General features: G+C 40.3%; 2 protein-coding genes across 2 annotated transcripts in view; both read left to right on the forward strand.

The window, feature by feature from the left end:
• nbeal1 (neurobeachin-like 1) overlaps positions 1-1,495 on the forward strand; it is a 48,828-nt gene extending 47,333 nt beyond the window's left edge. The window contains exons 52-53 of the mRNA XM_083908942.1: positions 259-394; positions 1,351-1,495. Of these exons, the coding sequence (XP_083765068.1) occupies positions 259-394; positions 1,351-1,458 (244 nt within the window). The 3' untranslated portion in view covers positions 1,459-1,495. The remainder of the gene's footprint in view (positions 1-258; positions 395-1,350) is intronic.
• Positions 1,496-7,372: 5,877 nt separating this feature from the next.
• Positions 7,373-12,391, forward strand: fdx1 (ferredoxin 1). The gene is made up of 4 exons (XM_083908652.1): positions 7,373-7,668; positions 10,601-10,725; positions 10,802-10,931; positions 11,822-12,391. The coding sequence occupies exons 1-4, from the start codon at positions 7,520-7,522 to the stop codon at positions 11,931-11,933; spliced, it is 516 nt and encodes a 171-aa protein (XP_083764778.1). The 5' UTR covers positions 7,373-7,519; the 3' UTR covers positions 11,934-12,391.
• Positions 12,392-12,630: the final 239 nt, after the last annotated feature.

Below are 12,630 nucleotides of genomic sequence, written 5' to 3' on the forward strand. Positions count from 1 at the left end.
CCTGTAGTTAAAGTCTGTCTTACAGTGAAGATAAAGACGTGAACGTGTTCTTAAAGATGTCGTAGACTTAAACTGACGTAGATTTTATGAGGAGATTGTTTTGTTAAAGGTACAGTGTGTGAAATTTATCTGTGAATTTGCACGTCGCAGCTGAAAATCCCTCAAAACTCAAAAAGTTTTTGGATTTATGTTGGTTTTTAAGTTTGTTCCACTGCATCACCTCCTCCTCCTCCTCCTCCTCCTCCTCCTCCTCCTCAGTCTGTCCCTGAGCTCCGAGCCCATCTCCATGCGAGTGCCGGTTCGCTGCGTCTCCGTCACCAAGGACCAGAGCCACGTGTTGGTGGGTCTGCAGGACGGCAAGCTGATCATCGTGGGCGTGGGGAAGCCGGCCGAGGTAAAGAACTCACTGAGGAACTACATCGCTCAGAGTCTGGAGGGATCTCCGCTCATGGCCTCGCCGCTGCTGGCGCCGCTCAGAGCGCGCTCGCCAACGCGGCTGCTGCACCAGCGCGACCAGCTGGTGTTCAGCCCCGCCTCCAGCTCACACAAACGCTAGCGCTCGCGCTCACTGCACTCACCCGTGGCTAAGCCCCGCCCCCCTCAAACACAGAGGGCCAATCAGAACAGAGAGAGTTTGTGGCGTCTTAAACGCGTCAGTGAGTAAGAATTAGAGACCTCTAGTGGTGAAATCAGTCGTAACACTGTGTTATCGCAGCAAACGCAGCTAACATCGTATTATGTACCTGTGTGAGTTACGGAGGGGGCGGGGCTTAGCCATCAATCATTCTCAGGGTCTCCGCCCACCACACACACACACACACACACAGTGTTTTGTTTACCTGGGGTTAACGTCCCTCTCTCATTGTTTACCTGATGTCACACGACCACAAACAAACAACATTAATGTAAACATTAATAATGTAAACGTCGTTGTTGTTGTTTACATTTGAGGCACATTGTTTTTTTCACACCTCGTCATCTTTTCTGTTCAAGTCGATCATAAACTGATCAATCACTCATCAATCATTTCCCTCCTCCTCCTCCTCCTCTTTCACTTCCTCTTCCTCCTCTTCCTCCTCCTCCTCCTCTTCCTCCTTCTCTTTCACTTCCTCCTCCTCCTCCTCTTTCACTTCCTCCTCCTCCTTTTCCTCTTTCACTTCCTCCTCCTCCCCCTCCTCTTTCACTTCCTCCTCCTCCTCCTCCTCTTTCACTTCATCCTCCTCCTCCTCCCCCTCCCCCTCCCCCTCCCCCTCCTCTTTCACTTCCTCCTCCTCCTCCTCCTCCTCCTCCTCCCCCTCCTCTTTCACTTCATCCTCCTCCTCTTCCTCCTCCTCCTCCTCCTCCTCTCAGATGCGTTCAGGTCAGATCAGCAGGAAGTTGTGGGGCTCCAGCAGGAAACTGACTCAGATTTCTTCAGGAGAAACCGTCTACAACACGCAGCACGACCATCATCACTGACCAATCACAGCCCTGACTCCTCCTCCTCCTCCCTGACTCCTCCCCCTGCACGCCGTCAACCCAGTCAGCCTACACACACACACACACACACACTTTTACCTTAATCTGACGACAGGATGATGATGTTCAACACACGTGTGTGTGTGTGTGTGTGTGTGTGTGTGTGTGTGTGTGTGTGTGTGTGTGTGTGTGTGTGTGTGTGTGTGTTTTCCTGCGCTGGATTGAGCGTATGGTGCTGGCGCTGTGGTTCAAATCCTCAGCAGCACACACACACACACACACACACACACACACACACACACTCACACATCATATGTTGTTCAGATGCACTGGTTATGACGTGTGTGTGTGTGTGTGTGTGTGTGCGCCCTCATCAGTCACATGACCAAACTCCGCCTTCTTCCTCACTCACACATGATTTTGTTTGTTGTTGTTTTTTTTGACAAATATTTGGACAAACGACAAACAAACGTTGTCGCGTTTTTCTGTCGGACTGTAAATAAAGACGTTGTGATGATGTCACGTGGAGTCAAGACTCCGCCCCCCACATCCCTGTCAGCTGTCAATCATGATGGTTTTTTTCCATAAACATCGATCACGTTTTTTTTGTTTTGTTTTTATTTAAATTACGATGCGACCACACATTATCTAATCTGCTGACACGGAGGAGGCGGGGCTACTGACCTGTACTGCCACCAGGGGGCCATCTTCATTTTCACACTACAAGCTTCCGTGCGAAGATTTAAGACACTTTGATTTCCTGCGAATGATGTTTTTTTTTTACTTGAATCCGTGTTTTTGTTCGTGAATCTTAACGAGTGTTTCCGACGTCTGAAGAAGAGAAATCGTTAAGGGCTGTTTTGTTTTTTTTACAGACGTCCGTGTTGAAAGCAATACTCCCCGTTTTTTCTCGTCTTCCGATAAATTGACCGGGATCGTTAAATGTGCTCTAACCCCGCCCACCGTCGTCTTCACGTCTCTTTTTACGCATTTAATTTGCGTAAACAAACGCAAAATCATGCAAGAAACGCGACATTAAAACATCTGTTTGCGTTAAGTTTCCTTGCCGTCGTTCGTCTTGATTTTTTTTGTGATTTTTTATATTTAGCTTTATTTAAACGTGTCAGTGAGACGCAGACGTCCGTCCGTCCGTCTTCTCGTCTCTGGTCCACGTTCAGACTAAAGTCCACTGTTCGAGTGCCTTTATCTCGCTGTGACGTCGTGTTTTCTCTCTCGTTACTGAAGCTCATTCCACTTTAATCCACACTTTGAAACAAAGTCGTACTCGTCTGTGTCCTCTCACCAAAATGGATGTGTATATATCTGTGATTATTTATGAATACAGTATATATATATATATAAATATAAATATAAATATTATGTACAGCATGATTTTTATTTCATCGTATTTGAAAAATGTCCTTTTGCACTTTCCAGGTACTAAATAGTTTTAACTGGGCTCATTAATCTGTACAAAAGCTTTGTATACACACGTGGAAATGATCATTAAAGTCTGTCCTGAACTCATCTGCGTCTGCACCGACCGTTTTTATCATAAAACACAAACACAAACAAAGAAGGTGAAATGGACTTTTATTCACGTTTGTCTTCATGCAGTGACGAGGTACGAGCTGATGGAGGCGCTCTTCTGCTCACAGTCTGCTGCTGTCCAGCCGCTCTCGCCTGCACAACAACAACAACATTATTACTATTTATAGAGTGATGTTTAATATCATTTAATATCACATTTTAAATATATTTGTGTATTTGTTAAATGTGTGTGTGTGTGTGTGTGTGTGTGTGTGTGTGTCTCGTACCCATGCAGAACATCTGCACACACCCGTTCACTGGTGTGGATGTTTGGAAGTCCCGGCATCCAGACGCTGTAATTCCACTCCCTGTCTTAAACCATCTGGGATTGACAACATGGGTTCAGTACCCTGTCTGAAACCCTCTGGGATCTGATGAACGGGTTCGGTTCCCTGTCTAAAACCATCTGGGATTGACTTCTCAGGTTCGGTTCCCTGTCTAAAACCATCTGGAATAGACAACATGGGTTCAGTTCCCTGTCTGAATCCATCTGGGATGTTGTAAACAGGTTCGCTTCCCTGTCTAAAACCATCTGGAATTGACTTTAAGGGTTCAGTTCCCTGTCTAAAACCATCTGGGATTGACAACATGGGTTCAGTTCCCTGTCTAAAACCATCTGGAATTGACTTTAAGGGTTCAGTTCCCTGTCTAAAACCATCTGGAATAGACAACATGGGTTCGGTTCCCTGTCTGAAACCATCTGGGAGATGAAAAGAACTGGGTTCGGTTCCCTGTCTGAAACCTTTTGGGAGATGAAAAGAACTGGGTTCGGTTCCCTGTCTGAAACCTTCTGGGAGATGAAAAGAACTGGGTTCGGTTCCCTGTCTGAAACCTTTTGGGAGATGAAAAGAACTGGGTTCGGTTCCCTGTCTGAAACCTTCTGGGAGATGAAAAGAACTGGGTTCGGTTCCCTGTCTGGACCCATCTGACATTGACTTCTCAGGTTCGGTTCCCTGTCTGAAACCATCTGGGATCTGGTGAACTGGTTCAGTTCCCTGTCTAAAACCATCTGGGATTGACAACATGGGTTCGGTTCCCTGTCTAAAACCATCTGGGATTGACAACATGGGTTCAGTTCCCTGTCTGAAACCATCTGGGATTGACTTCTCAGGTTCAGTTCCCTGTCTAAAACCATCTGGGATTGACTTCATGGGTTCAGTTCCCTGTCTGAATCCATCTGGGATCTTGTAAACAGGTTCGCTTCCCTGTCTAAAACCATCTGGAATAGACTTCATGGGTTCAGTTCCCTGTCTAAAACCATCTGGGATCTGATGAACGGGTACGGTTCCCTGTCTAAAACCATCTGGAATTGACTTTAAGGGTTCAGTTCCCTGTCTAAAACCATCTGGGATTGACAACATGGGTTCAGTTCCCTGTCTGAAACCTTCTGGGAGATAAAAAGAACTGGGTTCGGTTCCCTGTCTGAAACCATCTGGGATCTGATGAACGGGTTCGGTTCCCTGTCTGAATCCATCTGGGATTGACAACATGGGTTCGGTTCCCTGTCTGAAACCTTCTGGGAGATAAAAAGAACTGGGTTCAGTTCCCTGTCTGAAACCATCTGGCATTGACTTCTCAGGTTCGGTTCCTTGTCTGAAACCCTCTGATAGTTGAGGATCAGAAGGTAGCTCCACTCGTACCCATCCACCAGCTTGGTTCTTCTGAGCAGGAACATCATCAGGAACTGGAGAACAGAAGAACATTTGTACATTTGGCTTTGACGTTTGTATCAATTGCGATAGTTTTATGGTCTGGTTTCCTCACGGTCGTCTTTCAGCCAGTGTCTTCTCTCCATCTCACCAAACCCTTTCCCCAGAGACGCTCTGATGTCAGCTGGAGGAAACAAGAACAATGAGAGTCCTGGTCCTGGTGTGAAGCTCCAGATGTTTGGTGTCGGTGGTTTACGTACCCACTCTCCTGCTCATGTCACTGATGTCACGTTGCACCTGAGCAGGAAACCTGCTGCGATCATCACTGTCTCCAGAGACGAGTCCAGAACCAGAGTCCTGGTCCAGCTGGAGGGTGAACGTCCTCTGGGAACCTGGACGAGCTGCGATCGGGAAAGCTCGGATTCCTGGGAAACGGAAACGTGAATAAGCGCAGGTTAGCGTTCGGGATGCAGGTGGTTTGGTTTTTATCAAAAGCAGAAACCACTTGGAGAACATTCAGGTGTGTCGTTATGACCACGGTTGCTATGGTAACACGCAAACAGGTTAAAAATCTGCGTTGTTCACCGTGGTGACGTGAGTCACATGACAAGTTTGACGTCTGTTGAACGAACGGTCTGAGATTAAAATTACGAGATTAAAAGTCTTGGATTAAGTCCAAACTAAAAACAATAAATTCTTAAAAATCTTTTATTGTTGCTCTGATTTAAATGTATGTATTTGTATGATTTTATGGCTGAAACATTTCTCTAATCTCTAATCTAATCTAATAAATGCTGAGGTTTTCGTGACGAATGATTAACTGTCGTCGTAAAAGTCTTTAATCTCTAATGGTCAAAGGTTGAATTAGGGCTTGGTTGATTATATTATGACAGATTTGTTGCCGTGGCGACAAAATAGGTCAGAAAAATATGGTTAAAAAAATGAATACAAAGTAAAAAAGTATCAGTTTATATGAAAAACAACCTCATTTAAATATATAGACATAATAAAACTATTCATACAAGAGTAAAACAGACATTTTTTACTTCTACATCTGAACTCATTAAATCACTTTATTTAAAAACAACAAAAAAGGTTTATTTAGAGTCAAAAATCACCACAATAATAATAATAATAATAATAATAAAGTTGATTTATATTCTTCACAAATGTCACCAGTTTAGTTTTAAGGTGATAAATGAAGTTTTTCTCACCTGACAGAGTCAAGAACAGCAGCAGCACTGACGTCAGCATCCTGTCAACAACAAACAATCAACAACAAACAATAAGAAGAAGAAGAAGAAAAAGATCAGTTTGAGTCTGCGTCGCTGCTTATTTACCTGAGGTGTGACTGTAAACAGTGAACGACTGTAAACAGTGAACGACGGTGAACGCAGCTCGCAGTCAAACGGCTGCTCATTATAAACAGCCCTGAAGCTCCGCCCCTGAAGCTCCGCCCCCTTCTGATAAAACACTATGACAAACTTTGACCTGAGCCGTTTTACTGATAAATGTGAAATAAATATTTATTACGCTGAACAATGAACAAACAAAGACGTCACAGACGTAATGAACGACTGAACTCAAGAAAAATTAAATTCACATACACATAATAAAACTATAATCGCAATAATCTGCATATTTTATGTTGTGTAAATGTCTTAAGTGTTGTATTTTATCTCTTAATGAGTCTGTTTCTTTTATTTTGACAGGAACAGGAAGCTTTACATGTGTTGTTTTACATTTATTAAGTCAATTCTTATCAAATTTGGTCAAAAGTGTTTTATTTCTGGTTAAATTTCATTTAATTCTTAGTTTAATTTCACAAAGTTGACGCCCGTCATCACTGAAGAGGGTGAGGTCAAAGGTCACGTTGGTCATGTTGATCATTTACATTTCCTCATTTTAATCTTTACTTTATATATCAAGCATCATCATTTAATTTAAATTAATGCATGTTTTAAAATATATATCTTTATATTTAAATATATATTTTAAATATATGTGTGCATTTAATATACATATATATATATATATATATACATCTGTGTATATTTCTTTGTAATTTGAGGATTTAAATTTTCAAAAGTACAAAACAGTTGCATAAATAAATAATGAACAGTTAAATAAGAATATGAAGAGAAATATAAAGTACAACTAACTATATTTTATTTTATTTATTATAATGATATCGCAGTTGTCCTGTTTTACTCTTTTAAACTTTTTTAAAAACGATTAAAACGTGAACATTTTAAAACGTGACTCAGCAAAATCAAGCTAACGTCACCAGGAAGCTAAGCGGCGAAGCCTTCAAAATTAAAAGTTAAAAGAAAACAAAAATAAGGTAAAAAAAGAAAAGAAGAAAAGAAGAAAAACATCTGACATTAACTATATATGTTATCGTAATAAATATATCACTGTTTATTGAAAATTTAATTATTTAGCTATTTAATTTTAGCGCTTTGGCGATTAGCGCTTTTATTTTTTTGAGTCTTGGCCGGATGTTGTAAAAAACCAGCCCGGAAATGGAAGTAAAATACATATCGCGAGACCTCAAACACAACGCGCTGTTGCCATAGGCTGCACGTTACGTTACGTAAGAAGCGCGACGGTGACGACACGTCGATGCTAACACGGGCTAAGTTAGCTCGTGAACTTGCTTTAAAAGTCAAACAGTCGCCGCGTTTCCTTCACAGAGACGCGGAGGAGTCGAGAGGAAAAGACGGACGGACCACTGTGTGTGTGTGGGACTGCGCGTGAGAGACGGAAACACGTAAAGACTTTGTCGTAGAAGAAGAAGAAGAAGAACATTCGTCCCGGAAATGGCTTTAGCGACAGCGCTGCGACGACTGAGCGACGCCGGGTTACGAGGTCTGTGTGGACGGACAGCGGCGCTGCTCACCGCCGGAGCCCGAGCCGGAGCCGGAGCCCGAGCACAGAGGAGCTTCACCGCGGGGACACACGCTCTCAGGTCGGTCACTGTCCTCACACAGAGGCGGAGGGAGGAAGGGAAGGAAAACAGAGCCAAAATGGACGCGTTTGTCCTCAGTTTCTTAAAGTTCACAGACGAAACAAAGTCACTTAAAAAAAACAACTTATGTAACTTTAGAAAAAAGTGTTAAAAATATATATATTATATAGTTATTACAACGTTTTGTAGTTTTTTTTTATTGAACAGTGAAAAATACAAACTCTAATGAGGAAAATGGCTCAGATTGTTAAGTTAAGTATAATATAAACAAAGAATATTTAAGGAAAAATAAATAACAAATACACTAACAATAAATATACTTTAAATAAGGCATTTTAAATTAACAAACTGCAGCAAATATGAGAGATTATACTTTAACACAACGACTAATCTCTTGGGTTATTCTACTTGTTTACATGTTTTTAAGGGACAAAAAAAAAGAAGTGTTTTTTTACCCTGTAATAAAATAACGTTAATAATGAAAAAACATAATCTGATATAATTGTAAAGATGAAACATCATTAATGAATCATTTATAAACACTGTGATACAGCATCAGGAACTATGACATTATGAACATTTACTGGTGACAAAATAACTTAAAAAATGTTGTAAACGACTCAAAAGAGTCATTTAAATGTCTGTTACAACTCTGTCAGACATTTGACCATTTTAGATCAACATAAAAATATGAAAACATGTACGATAATCTAAAAAATAACATTAAAAAGTGAAAGGAGAACAAAAAAAGTGTTGCGTTTGTGACGTCGTTCTTTAGTGAATGTGTGAGAATGTTGTCGTTTTATGAAATAGTTTGTTAAAGTTTCACTCACAAGTTAAACCATTCTTTAGAATGGAATCATGTGTTTTTTAAGAACTATCACCTGTGTTAGAAAATGGTACAAATATAACGAGAACGTTGCTCTGATGATTGTCACTAAAATGTTCCAGAAAACGTCGACGTATTGACAAAAAATTGTCTGAATGATCAAAATCTGACCCGAGTGACTGGAAAAGCTGCTTTAATGTTACACAATATTTACATTATTACCTTAAGAACTTAGTTTTTACTTTTTATTTAGTATATTTGTACTTTGTAACAGATGAATGAATCACATTCTTATCAAACACTGAATCTGAGTGAAATCCCGTCAGTGTCTTTATTTCATGATTCAGACGTCTTCATCAGTGAGAGCAGGATTCTTTGTGTCCTGTTTGTTTGTTTGTCTCATTATCTCCTGACAACAAGACCTTTACACAACCGTTAGCCCAGAGGCCGTCGCTCACCTCAACACTGCAAACGTCCTCAGGATCAACACAAACACACACCAGTGTATCCGCGGGGTCTTAAAAAGTCTTAAATCCAATCATTTGAATTTAAGGCCTTAAAATGTCTTAAATTCTCATAAAATCTCATAAAAAGTCTTAAAAATCTAAATCGAAACGCATTTTATCTCACCGTTAGACAGACTTTTCCAACACTCACTCTCGCACACCAAAGTCCATAGAGAAAACCCTTGATTTTAACATCACAACACACAGGAGTTCACAGGAGTTGTTGATGGAGGCAGCAGCGGATCAACAACTTTAAATAAGTTATTTTTTTGAATTCGGCATTAAATATCCTTCATTCAGACTAACCTCAGTGACTCAAAGTGACCACACGAGGCAGCAGAGGACCAGCAGCTCCTGTGTCCCTGTGAGCTAAAATCACTGATTTTCTCTATGGGCTTTGGTGTGGGAGAGTGAGTGGTTCTTAAGACATCGCAGACTTAAACTGAGTGTTTTAAACATTTGGATTTGATGAAAAATGGTGATTAGAGTCAAACTGCTGATGTGTTTCTCTGCTGTTTTTGTCCGTGTTGGTGTGTAAACACACACAGTCAAGGTGGTCCAGTACACACACACACACACACGTCCTTCAGTGTGTGTTTGTGTGTTTAAGTAGTGTGTGTTTTTGTGTGTCCACTTTGAAGGCTTCTTCCTCTCAGGGACAAACAGTCGCTGTCGTTGCTCAATCGCTGTTGACGCTCAGCTCAGGGTGAAGGTTTGGTCCACGAGGACCGGCCTTAAACTGTCCATCAGTGTGTGTGAGTGTGTGTGTGTGTGTGTGTAGCAGATTATGGAGGATTTTCACTGATCTCAAGTTTCCTTCAAGTTCACTGAGTTTCAGTCATTTTTCTCATATGAGCTGCAGCAGTTAAACAACAGCCGTTCTGTGCTTTTGATTCACTTCTCGTCATCGTTGGACGTCCAGTTCAATAACACGTCTGTCAATATGTCTCCGTTTGTCTTTACCGGACAAAATATACTTCTGACAAATACGAAAACAGCAAAAATGAGACGTCGCAGCAGTTTTAAATCATCAAAAATCACAATATCTGTCCAAAATAATCACGTGTGTGTTTTTTTTTGACCAGGCACCGTCTACAAATGACCACACCTACATCTGTGGTGATTTTAGCTGAAATTGTGGATTAAAAATTACCCCAGAAATGAAGAAAAAGAACGTTATTTTTCAAACGGATGTTGTCGTATTCTGTACGGGAGATAAGTGAAGTCGAAAAATGAAGAATCTGAACATTTGCTTGACCTTTGTTGAAGATTGTTTTAGTTAATGTGTGCTTGTGTCTGCTGATCATTTAAATATTTGAGTTAATATGAGAACACAGTGAGAACAGTGTCTGGTTACCTGTTGTGCTTTAAAAATAAACATAGAGTCATTTATCTGTTTCAGGGTTTGTACAGGTGCTGGAAATCCTTCTGTGGTTTTGGTTCATTCTGTCACTTTAATTGTGATAAAATAGTGAAATAATCCCTTTTTAATGTAAATATTTATTCAGCAGAGTCACCAGGTGCTGGAAAAAGCATTGAAAATGACCTTCAAAGTGCTTGAATGTGACCTTGAGACCGTGTGTGTTTGTTTTTCCAGGTCTGAAAACAAGGTGACGGTTCACTTTGTCAACAGAGACGGAGAAAAGATCACAGTGAAGGGTTCACCTGGAGACTCTCTGCTGGACGTCGTCATCGACCAAGACCTCGACTTTGACGGATACGGTAACGCACGCACACACACACACACACTGACTGTAACGGCTGTACAACACTGTGCTGAATCTGTGTGTGTGTGTAGGAGCGTGTGAGGGAACGTTGGCGTGCTCCACGTGTCACCTGATCTTCGACGAGGACACGTATAAGAAGTTAGGACCGGTCACAGACGAGGAGCTGGACATGTTGGACCTGGCGTACGGACTCACAGACACGTAAGACACACACACACACACACACACACACACACGGTTGAATCGTTTGTTGATAAGTTTGTTGACTTTACTTCTTCATTTAAAGGTGATGTAAGTTTGTTTGAAACTGTCAGAAAGTGAGTTAATATTTAGAATAGTTGAATTCAGTTGAGACCTGAGGCTTTTGAAGTGTTCATCAAACAAACAAACAAACAAACAAACAAAGTGATGCTGTGAGGGGGCGGAGCCTGAAGTGGAAACTTCGATCATTTCACTGTTCCTGTCGTCAAAATGACAATATGATGGTTCAACTCACTGCCTGATTCATATCGTGTATTATTATGACATAAGAATGCAGATATAAATCAAAACAAACTGATTTATTTCATATTTTTCATACTTGAATGTAAAGAAATCAGTTTGGGCTTAAATTAATATACAAAGTAAAGTTGTATCATGTTGAAAAACGCCCAAAAACACTATATTATGTCATAAAAATACTGATAAAATGTCCGAATGTCTTTAAAAATGCTCAAAAAACACTATAATATGTCATAAAAATATAAATAAAACGTGTTGAAAAATGCCCCAAAACACTATATTATGTCATATAAATACAAATAAAATGTCAGAACATCTTTAAAAATGCCCAAAAACACTATAATATGTCATACAAGTACAGACACAATGTCTTGGTGTGTTAGGAAATGCTAAATAAATCCATAGTATGTTAAAAAAAATGTCCAAAACATACTATATTATGTCATAAAAATAAAGATGAAAAATCCAAGAGATGGTAAAATGTTAAAAAATAAAATAAAACAATTTATTCAATATATTTTGTAAAAAAATTACATATTTTTTAAAATGACTAAAGTAACCATGGTAACATGCCTTGTTTTATCTGCCAGGTCTCGTCTGGGTTGCCAGATCTGCCTGAGCAAATCTCTGGAGGGAATCGTGGCCAGAATTCCAGAGAGCGTCGCTGACATCAGACAGACGAGCACAGACGGATCTGTTTAACGCTAACTAACAAACAAGCCCCGCCTCCATGCTAGGTCACAAACAAGCCCCGCCTCCATGCTAGGTCACAAACAAGCCCCGCCTCCATGCTAGGTAACAATCTACCACCGGTACTGCTCTGCTGCCATGGCGACGGGTTTGTTTGTTTGTTTTGTTTTTTTAAACTTGACGACGACAACTAACAAAACAATGATTGTTTTAGAAAATAAATGATGTTTAAGAATAAGAGATATTTATTATTACATCGAAGCTTTTTCTGTTTTTTTTCTCGTTACTTTGTTTTCACGTGCAGTTGTAAAAACATGAAGATGTTGATGTATGTTGAGACTTTAACTGACACCACTCACTGTATTTTATTTTACTACACACACACACACACATATATATAAATATATATATACAACTATATAAATAAGTGAATGTCTGATGTATCCTGGTGTGATCGTACAAACTGAAGAACACACATCCACAAGAATTCAATAAATAACAACAATGATTTTAAAAAATGTATGTGTTTCATGCTGCTTTGTTCACTGATTTTCTCTATGGGCTTTGGTGCAGGGAGAGTGAGTGGTTTATAAACTTCAGTTTCCTTCATTAAATGTTTTTTACATCCTTGAATGATGGTGAATTAAAGAGTTATTTTATCTTTTCCTGGTAGTTTTCATGTGGTTTAAAATTTAAACTCCACTTAAAT

Source organism: Microchirus variegatus (assembly GCF_963457635.1).
Source record: "Microchirus variegatus genome assembly, chromosome: 22".
Lineage (NCBI taxonomy): Eukaryota > Metazoa > Chordata > Actinopteri > Pleuronectiformes > Soleidae > Microchirus > Microchirus variegatus.